Genomic DNA, 14,516 nt, shown 5'->3' with positions numbered 1-14,516 from the left:
GAACTTTTCCCGAAGTGTTAAATTTACAGAAAGGAATGAGGAAAGCTACTAAGTAGCTGAGGTGCTGTGAATGCACTTCATACATAGGACAAAGGTATTTAACTCTTTTTCCTGGTCTGAAAGGAAGGTGAACAGATGGATGGATGTGTTTCACCTCTTGTGAGTGAAGATCATTCCTCAGTTTCACATAAAAATAGTTATTTTACTGCTAATAAATAATGGCAAAACAAATGAGAACTGAGAACTATTATTTTGGTTTTATTACAATGAGAATATTTACCCCTAATCTGACAAAGCTCCTTTTCATAAATGATCTTGTCTTGATTTCTGTAACAATAAGGAAGCTAACTATATTAAAAATAAAAAAATAATAAAAAAATTCATACAGAGACTACCAGCTGGCAACTAATGATCTGCCCTTCAAACTTATTCAACTACTCTGTCCCTTTGCATTTTTTGTTAAATGATGGCAACTGCAGAACAGCAGGCAGTGGGAAACAGAAGAATTATTCTCAAAGTTCAAAGAGAGGAGTCTAATACATTGGTCTTGCATATGACTGGAGACTAAGAAGAGATATTTAAGAAACTGTTTGCAGTTCCCTGCCAGGGTGCTCCTGAGTAGTTACAAAGTCTTTTCAGCTCCTGCTGCTAAGAAATTGCCTGCCTTGCCTCAAAATGGTCCAAATGGAATCCTCCCCCTGTAGACAGATCATCCAGCATTGTTCTTCTCTTATAAGAGATGATAAATTGGATCAAATGTCAGCCTCATATTGAGAAACAAGTTAAGTATTCACAATTTTCTCCTTTTTATCTGAAAGAAACAGGTACTGCAAGGAAAGAGTGATTTTGGACAGCTTGCTACATTCCTGTGATGTGCAAGCATCCAGGCTTTATTCTTGCTAATCAAGTTTTTCCCAACAGTGAACCTTTCCTCTCTGCCTCAGCGCACCCACAGCAGTGTGACTATCTCGTAAGCCTTTGATGCTGCAGAATACAGAGTTCTCAATAACTGCCTGGAGCACTTGGAGAATATAAAAACAGCCTTCTTTTGTTGTGTTTATATCTGTGGCTGCCAGGTTGTCACCACCGGTAATTGTGCTTGTGATTCTGTTCTTGAGACATATGGAGGCACCCAAAGCTCTACACTGAGTTCACGTGTTTTAAGATCCATATCTTTACCTCAGCTTCTGTAACCCTGTTTTCTGGGATGTGCTCTGTGTGTGAATACAATGCCAAAATGTACTTGCCTTCTCTGTTATAGCTTGCTCTAGTGGCCGTAGCATGGCCAGATGATCTCATGGAAGTTAAGGACCTAATCAGTCTAAGTGCTCAGAGAACTCAGAGAAGCAAGACAGATGCTGCTGTTGAGAATTTTCCATAATAACTGCAATATGTAAGGGAAAGGAGAAAAAGTTACAATTTTGTTTCAGTATTAGCACTTTTCAAATGGAGCTCTGTGTATTTTCAATGTCAGCTTAAACTAGACTTTGGAAAAGAAGTCCTAGCTTTGGGGAAGGCAAAAATATTTTTTCCTTCTGATTTCAGGGAAGTTTCATGTCTTGTCTGGGATTTTTCCCTCAGTCTTCAGGAGCATATTAATTCCTTGTTTAAGAACTTTATGGTAGATGAAGAATAACCTCAGACAGTGGCAAAATTAAAATATATTTGGTTTTTATGTTCAACTTTTCCTTTTCCTAGGCTTCATAATAATAAAACACTGCTGTTGATAAATACTAAGATTAGGCTCCAGCATACACCAGGCAAAAAAAAAAAAAAAGGACAAAATGGGTTTATTTGCTATATAATAGTGCAATAGACACAGTGAGAACAGGAAATTCAGATCAATGTTTAACACACTAATGTAATCAAAAAGATAAAATGTTTTCATAACCTATGTGTATTTTCCAAACATCTTACTGCAAAACACTTTTAAAACTTCCAGATCTGCCCTTATCAAACTTCAAAGTCAGAGTTGTCAAGGTAGAAATTTTAAGTTCACTTTTCTGTACTGAAAATGCCATTTACAGGAATGAGGCACCTCAGCTAGATCTAGGCATTTTAAAAGTGTTAGAATTGGCCTTGCCCCTCAAGAGAAAAAAAATTGTTCCCTATTTTGGCATATAGATGAAGTGGGAATTTAACAGAAAGAAATGTAGAAGTTCATAAAAACTTAATTGAAATGACCTTTTGTTTTCAAGTGGATCTGTCAAGAAAAATGGTAAAGTGTGTTCAACAGGTCTTCTCCTTCAGATTGTTTTCAATGTCATGAAATCCTTTCCTCTTCTTGTCCCTCTTTTCTTGCACCTACATCCCCCAATATTCTTCTTTTGTAAATAGATTCCATTAAATTTGACAACACTGCAGCATGCAAATTAACATACAACAAGTCCTCAGAAGAACACGAGCAATTTCAGTAAGCAGATGTATATCTGTTCTTGCTATTTAGCAACATAATATGTTGACATTTCCATCCCAGGACTCCAGTGATATTTTTCAGCCCTGAATGCCCTTTTCCCAAAGACACATCCACAGGACAGGTAGTCACAGAAGTCAATAATGCCTGACATACCCTGAGGAAAATATAATTTAATAATAACATATCTTACCTGCTTATTCATAAGTATGTAGATAATGGGATTGCAAACAGTGCTGCTTTTTGCTAAGATGGAAGGTATGATGCTTGCAACTGGAGTCACCACACCTGGCTTACCAAATGTTGCAAGTAGTGCTATAACTCCATAGGGAATCCAACACACGAGATAACAGATAACTGTAGTGATCACCATGAACAGTACGTGGTATTCTCTTTTGCGGGCAGTGTTCTTGTGGATTTTTCCAACCTAGAGAAAGATGAAGGAAAAAAAAAAATGGTAGGACTAAGAAGCTGAGCAGCTCTTTTTATTGTTTTAATAACCCTGGGACTCTTGATCTTAGATTAGCAATGACAATCAACATTGTAATTCCAGAAACAAATCAACATCAAACCCAAAAGTGAGAGAATGCAATGGGAAGACCTTCATTGTTTCCATCGGACACTGAGGAAAGCCCCACAGATATCATGCTGCATGCCAGCATAACCCAGAGTCAGAGTGGAGGTTGGAGCAAAAACAGAAGTTACCATCTAGTTTTAACTAATTGGTAGGTCATCTCCAGTTGCTTTTTAGGTATGGTATTCTCTGTAATTGCACAATATTTTCACTCAAGTTATTCCAGTCCACAAGACTTGCTTGAGATGGAGAAGCATTATGAAACACATGAGAACCAACAGAAGCATTTTCTGTTTGGGTTGTGGAAACAGCAGAGCAACGTTACGATTGTGCTAATGCTCAGTACCTTTGCCTTGGACGTTGTCAAGGCTTGAGTAGACAAAGCCTTGTTTGGCCCACTGTAATGTTGGCAATGGTCACATGAAGAGTGTAGCACTAGAGAAGCCTTCCAAACAAGACTTTATGAACTTTCAAGTGGTAGGATTCATTCTTTATAGATCATCTTTTGCAGGTAGTTCACCATTTTGATAAATAAGCCTCACTCCTGCTAATCATCAGAATAGTGGTTTTTTGTTTGTTTGTTTTGTTTTGTTTGTTTTTGTGTGTGTGCTCTTAAAAATGAATAAATTAAGCATTCCAAATATTGACTTAGTTCGGTTATCGTGTTGTTTTGGGGAAACGGAAAGGAACTGGGTAAACAGGAAGCACAGACTTAAATGATCTGTTTCAATGCAATGGTACAGTAGCCCATCTTGCTGTCATGAATTTACCAATAGTTATAGTCTGGTTATAGCTGGACACATCCAGCCTTGATGAGGAAGTATTGAAAGCCTCTCTGCACTTCAAAATGTTTTCTTCTTTGGTCTGTTCTGGACTAATGCATCATGTCCTTTTGGAGTCTAGAGTCCTAAGATGGAGGTTAAACATTAATGTCTAGATGTTATTTTTAACCCCTGGTGTAAATACATTTCCCTGCAGACTACTACTGAACACTGGCTGGTCTTCCTAAACATCTTTGCAGCCAGCAGAGAAAGACAAACTCTTCAAGGAAGCTAATTTTGGTTCCAGTCTCTCTCCAACAGCTCTAGATAGAGCCTCAGCAAACTGGTCTCCAAAGGTTATGGTTAATTCCATAACTTCCCCCCAGCATGTGTTTAGCAAATCCAGATGAGCCAGCAGGATTTCAGGAAGTATTCAAATGTTTAAAATAAATCAATCGAGTCTTGTACTCAGCCAGATGTTATTTATATCCACTTTAAGGTCTCTTTGCCTCAAAGTGCAGTTCTTGAGAATAAACTGCACCCAAGGGAACTAAGTGCAGGTAAAACTACAAACTACAAAATAAGCAAAAATGCAGCTCCTTGAAATGAAATGCAAGCAAATCTTAAAAAAAGAAAACAAAAAGGAAGGGAAGGGAAGGGAAGGGAAGGGAAGGGAAGGGAAGGGAAGGGAAGGGAAGGGAAGGGAAGGGAAGGGAAGGGAAGGGAAGGGAAGGGAAGGGAAGGGAAGGGAAGGGAAGGGAAGGGAAGGGAAGGGAAGGGAAGGGAAGGGGGAAGGGAAGGGAAGGGAAGGGAAGGGAAGGGAAGGGAAGGGAAGGGAAGGGAAGGGAAGGGAAGGGAAGGGAAGGGAAGGGAAGGGAAGGGAAGGGAAGGGAAGGGAAGGGAAGGGAAGGGAAGGGGGAAGGGAAGGGGGGGAAGGGAAGGGAAGGGAAGGGGGAAGGGAAGGGAAGGGGGAAGGGAAGGGGGAAGGGAAGGGAAGGGAAGGGGGAAGGGAAGGGAAGGGGGAAGGGAAGGGGGAAGGGAAGGGGGAAGGGAAGGGGGAAGGGAGAAAGGAAAAAGAGGAAGCCACTAATTACTTGAGTCTAATGTCATCTCTTGTGGCCAGGTGTGCAACTTTCACATGTTAATATAGTGTGAATACTGGAAGCTTTACCTACCTCTTTGTGATGTGGGTATTTTTTAATAACATATTTGATTATGTATTAGACTGTGAGTATAAAACATATATAGTACCTGTGTTAGTATATATAGAAGACAAAGTGATATGGTAACACTTGGTTTTAGTTAACTATGATTCTAGTCTTCTGGAGTGATTGGTTCTACCTGGAATTTCAGTAGAAATTTTCGTGTTGGAAGTAAACAAAATGCACACAGACTTAGTTTACCAAAAATTATCAAGTATTTTTTTTCTGTGTAGTCTCCAATGGATTAGAAAAAATAATAATAAATTGCAAAATATAATTTGTCCGTTCTGAAAACATTGGAGACTTTTTTTTTTTCAAGAAAAGAACTTGTATCTCATAATTACTTTAGCTTGACAAGAGGATTGATAATAGATAATGGCCCAATCCTGTCCTGCTTACTTGAGCTAAATTTCTCGTGACTAATGGCAATTTTGTCTGCAGAATACAGGATCTCTTGCTGGCTTCAGCTATGTTGCAAGCTTACAATTAACCCAGGAATGCGAAGTCCTAGCTCAGTAAAGATCTTCAATAAAGGCAGTAGCACCGGTCAGCACATTTTCCCTCTTTGTTTAGATAAGATCTCTGTCCTAAAGAGTTTGCAAGAGTTTACTCTGTGCACAGATGAACTACAGATGAGAAATAAGGGAAGGAAAGAAGTGTAAATGTGAAAAGATTGTGCAAGAATTTTGTTATACATCCTTCTGTTTTTACATCTTTAATTCATTTCGTTAAGAAGGGAAGCCTATATCATCACTGTGTCTGTTTTAATAAGTCTGTCTGTTGGTTCCAATATCTTCCTTACAAATTTGAGTGATGTTCTGAAACTTAGGAGGTTGACTTAGTGTTTTTGATACTGAATTCTTCACGTCACTAGAGAAGAAGGATCCTCGCTGATGTTCCCATTAAGAAGAAAAATGTAATGTGAGATGAACTCGTTAGACACCAGAAAATCTACTCTAATTCAGGTTTAATTTTAGCACTGCTGTTTGTTTGTTTGCTTGTTTTCCTCTAATTTTCCTTTTCTGATCATTAAAAATGAGAAATCTCTGATCACAGCTGTTCCTAAAACAGGACATTCATGTGTCCCTAGGGTCTATGAAAGATGACCTTCTGCTGCAGTCTTCTATAATTGAGTTTAAAAACTCATTTGTCGTGAGACAAACCCATTGGAAAGCAAATTTAGTTAGCTGTCATGCTCATGGAATCTTTCACTTCCATGTTTACACCAAGGTATACAATCATTCTGATTTTCATGTACCTCATATTATAATTCTATAATATGATTTACTTACAGTCCAGTTCCTGGGATGAGCAAGTTAGAATTTCAGGCTTTTTTTGAAAGTATAGTTATTTTCAAAAGTATATTTCCATTCTCACTGTTGCAGAGAAAAGATTGAAAGTATGGAACTGCAGATAGCAAAACAAACAAACAAACAACAACAACAAAAACAGTGAGGAAGGAACATAGTATATGTCCTTCCGTAATGGCTCTTGATCCCAAATGACCTGGGTGTCCCAGCTTTCCAGAGCAGACAAATATGATAAGATCACATCCTTTGTGATGAATCCCAAATGTATTTGATGCTTCTTTCAGTTTTTTGTTTGATGCCCAGAGCTGCTGTAGCTGCTAAATGTATTTTATATTTCATTTAGGTAACTCATCTGCTTCCCAAGTGTCAGTAATCTTACTTTTTCACGGTGTTCTGGGCACAAGTCTTCTACTAACTGTTTCATTCTATATTGCCTTGGTCTCATGTTTACACATGAGACTCGAAAGTTCAGTGCTCTTTCTCTAGTACCAAAGCATCTGTCTCTTTCTCTTCTCTTGTGTCCCTTTAAGCTATTTTCTTCTATCTCTTTAAGCTACTTCAGCCCATACATAGCTGTTTTGATGGTGTAAAGGCAAGCAGCAGAGTCTCAGGGTGTTTATGTGTATTTGGTTTATGTCGAAATGTTTTGGTGGTGGACAGAGGGCTGCATGGGTGGTCTCTGTAAGAAGAGAGAAGAGGCTGCCCCCATCAGAGACAGTTCCAGCTGGCTCCAAAAGGAACCTGACACTGGCCAAATCTGACCCCATCATTGATGTTCTGTGATAACGTATTTTAAAAGGGGTAAAAACTGCTTTGCAGCAGCTGTGGGAGAGAGGATTGAGAAAACATGAGAGAAACAACTCCACAGACACTAAGGTCAATGCAGCAGGAGGGCAGGAGGTGCTCTATGCATGCAGCAGAATTTCCCCTGCAGCCTGTACAGACACATGATGGAGCAGTTCTTGAAGAACTGCAGCCCATGGGAAGGACCTATGTTGGAGCAGTCTGTGAAGGACAGCATCCTGTGGAAGGGACCCATGGGAAGGGGAAGGAAATGAGGATGAAGGAATGGCAGAGATGAAACCTTATGCACTGAATGCAGCCCCCATTTCCCATTCCCCTGCACCTCTCAGGGGGAGGAGGTAGAAGGATCAGGAGTGAAGTTGAGTCTGGGAATAAGGAAAGGGGGAAAGTTTTTTTTTTTTTAATTCTGTTTTTATTTGTCACTATCCTACTCTGTAATTAAGTGGCAATAAATTAAATTCATTTTCTTCAAGTTGAGGGGGCTCAGGGGCGGCCTTATCGCACTCTATAGATACATTAAGGGAGGCTGTAGCGAGGTGGGGGTTGGTCTATTCTCCCACATGCCTGGTGACAGGATGAGGGGGAATGGGCTAAAGTTGTGCCAGGGGAGGTTTAGGTTGGATATTAGGAAGAACTTCTTTACTGAAAGGGTTGTTAGGCACTGGAATGGGCTGCCCAGGGAGGTGGTTGAGTCACCATCCCTGGAGGTCTTTAAAAGACATTTAGATTTAGAGCTTAGTGATATGGTTTAGTGAAGGACTTGTTAGCGTTAGGTCAGAGGTTGGACTGGGTGATCTGGGAGGTCTCTTCCAACCTAGATGATTCTGTGATTCTGTGAATGCGTTTTGCTTGTCATGGTAACTGGTGAGTGATCTCCCTGTCCTTATCTTGACCCACATCTTTTTTCATCTTACTCTCTGTCCCTGTCCTGCTGAGGAGGGGGGAGTGAACAAATGGATGGGTAGGCACCTGGTGACCAGCCAAGGTCAACCCACCACATTGTGATATCACCCTGGTAATTCTGGAATACGTTAATAAAACATGAGATGCAAGAGGATTTCAACAAGTTTTAGACTACTCTGTAGAAGTGGCCCTGGAGTTTTGTTTTCAAAAGCATATACACACTTTTGGTTTCATTGTCACTTTGCAGCTTTGCAGCCTGCCTTAAAAGATGTTACCTTTAAAAGTTCTGTTTATAGGTGCTGGAAGGCCTCAAGCAAAATACAGCTACAGAAAAATTACAGTTTTGCAGATGAAAAAGCAGCAGGCAATTTAACATTAAAATGATTCTATTTCTTATTTTGAAAGCATTGGACAATTTAACACAATTGTTACATTCTATTTTCAATAGTCAAATGGAAGTGCCTCCCAGAAATGCTTAGTGTCTGGACAGACACATGATAGAACATTGGAGGATGATAATCAAAAAGTAGATTAAGATAATGTGCTAGAATATGTAAAGCCCAATGTAAATGTGAAGATATAGGGTGTATATAATAAAGTTTTGAAATACGTAGGAAATCTAAAATACATCTTAAAATCATACAAGGAATACTGGACCATTGGGGTCAAAAGGTATGTACTTGGGTTGGCTGGAAAACACATATATTTGCTGTAAATTCAACTGTGTTTTCTGGGACAACGACATTTCCCGCAAACTTGAGAGACCTGTTCTGATGTAGGGAAGGCATTACATTTAAGGAAAATAAAGTGTTTTTTTTTTGTTTTGTTTTGTTTTGTTTTGTTTTGTTTTCTTTTCCGGGGGAGGTTCTTTTTTAATGAGAAAATGATATGTCTCCTCTAGTTTAATTCTGAGAAGTAGCAGAAGTGTTTTGTTTTTTCAGAAATCAGCCTCAGGTAGCAACAGTCAAGCTTGTCTAATCTCAGGCACTAAGCATAAGACTGGCACCATTAGCTCTCATCTTGTTTTGCCCTGTAGTAAAAGTGAATATCGCATATATATCCAATGCTCTCTTTCACCCTCTTTTTCCACTCAATCTGACATGCAAGACACCACGGTTAGATGACTATGGCAGTCTGCTGAGCAGATACATTAGATGTGATAGGTCACAGAGCACGGGAGAAGCCACAGGGGCATTCAGTGAGGAGGAAGGCAACAGCAGAAATGTGCTCAGAGGCGACCTGAGTGACACATTACTTAGTTGACCTCAAAAGCTGAATCCCCTCCTCTCCCAGCTGACAAGAAATAGCAGATATATTGCTCACCAAGTGATGGGATGAAGCACTATTTCATGCGCTGGAAAAGAAGAAACTGGCAGATCTGTGCAGAGCAAGGAAAATTTCAGCGGCACTTGTCAAAGTCTGGAGGGGTCATGAACCGCTAAAAAGGGAAGCTCATAGTAGGAGATGGAAGGGGTTAGCAACAAGAGATGCTAACAGCTTTTGATGTAACTGTGGAGCATCCGTTACATTGGAGGTTTAAGAAAAGGACCCCAAAGGTCTCTGTGGTGGGCACTCCTCCATGAACCTCAGAGAACAGCCTCAGATCAGTCATTGCATTGACACTGTTAATGTTACAGAACAATAGCATGGGAAGGAACAATATGGTTATCGCAAGTCCTGCTCAGCTCCATGTGGATTTAGTTGGCCATGAATTGTGGGGCCAAGGGAGTACTTCGTATGCTCAGAGGAGGCCATTGGCACCAGGAAAGACCTGAGCAATGGGTGTACACAGGGGCTGTTTTGCTGCATCTTAAAAGCAACTGCAAGGCCCCAAATGCTAGAGGTATATATATGTCACCCCTGTAAGGCACTAACATGTACAACTGTGCATATTCCCATTATCTAGAAACAAACTGAGGTTTGTTTTGTTTTATTTCAGACACAAAATAAGGAAATTAGGTTAAAGTTAGCTGTTATTAAGAGGAAACTTTAGTGACGGAGATCAAGCCTGATTGTTTTCATGAATTCTCCTGTGTTTTCTTTTTGCATTTACCCTAGTCTGTACTCCTTACGTACTGCAGTAATGTTCTTTCTCTAATAAAGCCTTTCTTGTGTATTCTAACAGCTCCCAGACATTTTCAGTTGTGAACATCTTGAAAGGTTATGAAGAATATATGACACACCATTCATCTAACTACAAGGTAGAAAGACTGTATAGTAAGAACCCAGCATCCATAGTCATTTCAAGGAAGGAAAATGTATATCATAACATACTAAAAATCAAAAGGAGTTGTTTATTCATGTTGTCCTTCAAGATCAATTTCTCTTTCCCCAACTATTTATTAAAGTAGAAGATAATAAAAGTCATACACTCTGAATCTAAGTAGTTGATGCTCTAATCATCCTTTAGCTAGCCCACTCCAAACAAGTAACATGGAAACGTGTGCAAAGTCCTTTGTTTATTTATCACGGCTGATACATTTTTCCTGGAGCTGCCTCTGTACATTTTACATGCAAATAACTGTGTTTTCTTTACTCCTCCAAAACTGCACTGTAAAGAGAAGGCTATTTATGAGCAGCAGTGTTTGTTGCCAGACTTCTTATGTGTCAGTTATGAGTGCTTGTTTTGACATAATCAAATATTCAACGGTACTACCAAAACCAGAGACAAATTAAATATTCATAATCATCTGAGGGAAGTCTGCCAATCTTTGAACATTTAGCCTACTACAGTTTCTTGAAATGAACAGAAGGGAACTAGACATTTTAATGCAAGAGATGTTGTAGAGGAAAAAGCTGGAAAAAGACCATTCTTCTTCCTTTACAAACCAATCAAGTAAGACCATCTTCTCTGTTTTTTTTTTCTAACAAGGAAACTAAAAATTCTCTTTGTATATTGGTATGAATAACCCTCCACGAGCTCCAGGAATGTCTCAAACTAAGCAGTGACTCAAATGTCAGTGCTGATGAGCTTCCTCCTCTTCCATCTTCATGGATTCTTTCCTCAAGCAAAAACAAGGAGGGGAAAAAAAAAGAAAAAAGAAAGAAAAAAAAAGGCATCAAAGCTCCAAAAACATGTAGGAAAGAGAATCTCCAAGAAATCTGCTTCTCAGTGTGGGCTACTCTAGAACTTTATGGTTTAATACTAAGATAGATTAAATACTTTGATTGTTATTTAAGAATGACAATCATGAGAAAGCAGATCTCACTGGATTAAAATCGATGACTTCTTTATTAGCATTTAGGTGTCTAAGTCCAAAACAAGAGTGAGATGCATAGTCTCTGTGGAAACAGGGACTAAACAGAAACATCTGCTTTAGGTCATCTTACTGTCCAATGGGCCCTGACTCTACAAAGCATTTGCACTCACATGTTCACTAGTGAAGTGAGATTTAAGCATACATCTGAGCACTTTGCTCAGTTGGGGCCACATAATGAGTTAATACAAACAAATACAGAGGGAGGAAGCCATAAAAACACACAAGGGGCTTTGCAGTTAATTATTTTAATGTCACTGTCAAGACTAAAAATTGAAGTCCATAGAACGGATATTTTATCAGCTGAACTCTGGCTTTACTGGGAATTTTTGTTAATGAGTAGTCATCTTAATGCCTCAAGGTGAAGATATGTTTTAAATACAAAACTTAGGACTTCATTCACTGCCCTTGAAGCATAAAAGCCATTGCTGCTAATATCAGTGAAGTTCTGTTGTGGACTTAAGAACCACTATAATCCTCTTAGTTGCAGGAATTATTTCACTGTGCTAGCTAACGGGCTTTTAACAGCAATTTGACTTACACAGTGAACACATTCACATACACACAAACAAGCATCCCATGGTGTCACTTCTATCATATATGACTCATATTTTATCCTGCCCTTTCCTCACAATGGATTTTCTAACATCAATGTGGATAAGAAAATTAAAGGTGTATTACACATGGCTATCATTTTATTTGTGTGACAGTCTTGTTTTAGAAAAAGAAGTACGTTAGACACTTATGTGTTCCCCAAGTGGAGCATACCTCTTTTCCCTCTAGAGCCTTACCCAGCAAGGACGATGGCTACAAAAGCATGAGCTTGGGCTTCCCATGCACCGAGTTGGCAGGACTGAAGCCAATTCCAGTGCAAAAGCTGAGAACACACTTCACTCAGCTGTGACTATCAAGCTCAGGTTCCCAGTTACCAGCCTATGCACTGGGCTCCACAATGGGTTAATGCAGATTCATGAGTTTTAGAGCTGCCTTATGCCCAACCAACCTGGAGCATGGGCAAAGTGTGTCTACCCATGCAGCAGCCTGGCCGGACAGACCTGAGCAACTGCCTTTGTCATCTGGCGCTGTTCCTTGTAAGGGAAGTACAGGGCCAGGAGATGTTGTATGCCTCCAGCACGCTTTGAGAATCCCACACCAAACAACTCAGCCCTCAGAAGACACTGGCTCATGCATAGTGACTGATTCATTGAATGGTCTGAAGGCACCACAGCAACAAGTAAAGTAATACTGAGTCTCTGTACTCTATAAAGAAAAAAAATATATATATAATCCTTCTGAGGTGAAATGAAGATGAAATGCCACCAGCCCTGGCTGCTCATTTAAGCAGATAAATTATTTGTGGTGATATACACTTCTAAAAAATGTTATTTGTGTCTATGTCCTTCAGTAACGGTGCCACTGCACAGAGCTGCTATCTCTGATATTTGCAGTGTCACCTCCATGGCACCTATCTGCCTGAAACAAATCAAAGATGTATAGAAAATAAGATATGTGGAAAATGAAAACTGAAAGGGCAGTGAGTTGTGTTTGCTATCTGGAGACAGTTGAAAAAAATGGTTTTGTTCAAAGTTCTTTAAAATATAATTAATATTCTATGAAAAAAATGATCAAAAGAAACTGTTTGCTATAAAATATTAAGGTTATTGAGTCTTTGTGTGTCTAACATGCCTTACCCTATTTATACAAAGTCCCTAGACAGTAATAGATAGAAAGCCATTCCCTTGAAGTGATCAAGTCTAATTTGTACAAACTGATAGCAATCACAAAGTGTATTACTTTCTTGCATTTGATTGCTTTTCTAAGCCCAGTTCTAGTGAGTGTATTTTAACTGGCCTTGACTCACACTGACATCCCTATCAGTGGGCTCAATGAGAATATGTTGGCCTGAATTAGTTTAAAACCAGATTATATCCTATGGATGGTAAAGGCTTAAAGGAACTTCAAAGCTTTAAAGGCAGGATATGTTACTCTGCTTCCAGCATTCCCTACAGAGGGGATGAATCCTCCTTACTCAAGGAAGACACCTACTTTGACCTGACAAACTGTCAAGTCAAAGCTGACTCTGGTCCAGGGAGTTGTGAAAGGTGCAATGTCCCATCTGTATGGGTCAGCATTAAAAGTTCAGAGCCCTGGAAGAACCGAATGTCACAGGGCCCATTCTGATAGCAAATACCGGTTGTTGTTTTTTCTGGTCTTTTCATTTAAAGTAGCTTAAAGTCAATCCCAAGCCATAGGGATTTTTGCAGTTATCTGGATATATTTAAGCGATGTGTCGATGTAGTGCTTTGGGTTTATTGGTGGACTTGGTAGTGTTAAGTGATGGTTAGACTTGATGATCTTAAAGATCTTTTCTAAACTAAATGATTCTGTGATTCTATCTATACCTGTCTGAAGGAGAAAAGGTGTTTCTGGTGCATATGTCGATGACCACAAGCCAGAATACTTCCTGAAGTGACACTTAGCACCCAGACTGCCACTATTGGGCACCTGGTAGAAAGAACTACAAGGCTTGAGCAAATCCATGGAAGTTGCCGAGACCACTTTCAGAAAATCAAGCCAGTAATTCAGTTGAAGGTTCCTGTTTTAAAAATAGTTTGCCAACAAATTATACCTGTAAGAGATTTACTCTTCCAATAACCAACTTCTATGTGTTTTTAATAACTTTTGCCATGGCTTTGATGAATCTAACAGCCCAGCTGAAATTAAGGGAATGGAAAAATGAAAACATAATTCTGTCTGCAGAATGTATATCTGTAAAATCACAAATATAGTTGAACTCTTCAAAAATAGATGAACTGACAGGTGGAAAATTTCTTTCCGTGTTTCAAAATTACTACATGATGCTAAGCAATAAAGTGTTACTATCTACATAGGAAATGGAGTGCATATTGGTCTGTATCTAAAGAAAAAGTGTTTTCAATCATAGCTGACCCAAAATAATACTTTGAAAGACTAGAACACTGATATAACTAAAGCAGGAAATAACAGGCTGTGTTTTATATTTTGCAAGAATAATAAATGTAAGAGTCAGAGCAAATGTCAACCGAGATCAGAAAACTTATTTAGTTGGAATCAGAACACATTGAAACCTTCTCCACACCCTTCAGGTATGTTTGCAGTTTGGTTTATGACCCATCCCTTCTCACTGAAAAAGTCAGTGTATGTATGACTGAATATATATATTTGTATATATATAAAAATATGTACATATTATAAACAATATATAGAATTTGCATGTTTATATACACTGTATGCTATATAAACAGATACACTA

The 14,516-nt window shown here is 39.1% G+C and overlaps 1 protein-coding gene across 5 annotated transcripts in view; it reads right to left on the bottom strand.

Moving 5' to 3' along the window:
• The window catches only part of LOC106041660 (pinopsin-like), a 102,756-nt gene that overhangs the window by 32,970 nt on the left and 55,270 nt on the right, over positions 1–14,516 (bottom strand). For all 5 annotated transcript variants that reach the window (XR_010826928.1, XR_010826929.1, XM_048077880.2 and 2 more), the window contains exon 4: positions 2,607–2,840. Coding sequence is in view for 3 of the 5 variants with exons in the window: in XM_048077880.2 (XP_047933837.1) it covers positions 2,607–2,840 (234 nt within the window). In the remaining 2 variants the exon portion in view is untranslated. The remainder of the gene's footprint in view (positions 1–2,606; positions 2,841–14,516) is intronic.

This window comes from Anser cygnoides, chromosome 1 (genome assembly GCF_040182565.1).
Source record: "Anser cygnoides isolate HZ-2024a breed goose chromosome 1, Taihu_goose_T2T_genome, whole genome shotgun sequence".
Classification (NCBI taxonomy): Eukaryota; Metazoa; Chordata; class Aves; order Anseriformes; family Anatidae; genus Anser; species Anser cygnoides.
The sequence above is the reverse complement of the archived record's forward strand: the minus strand, read 5'-3'. Positions and strand labels throughout refer to the sequence as shown.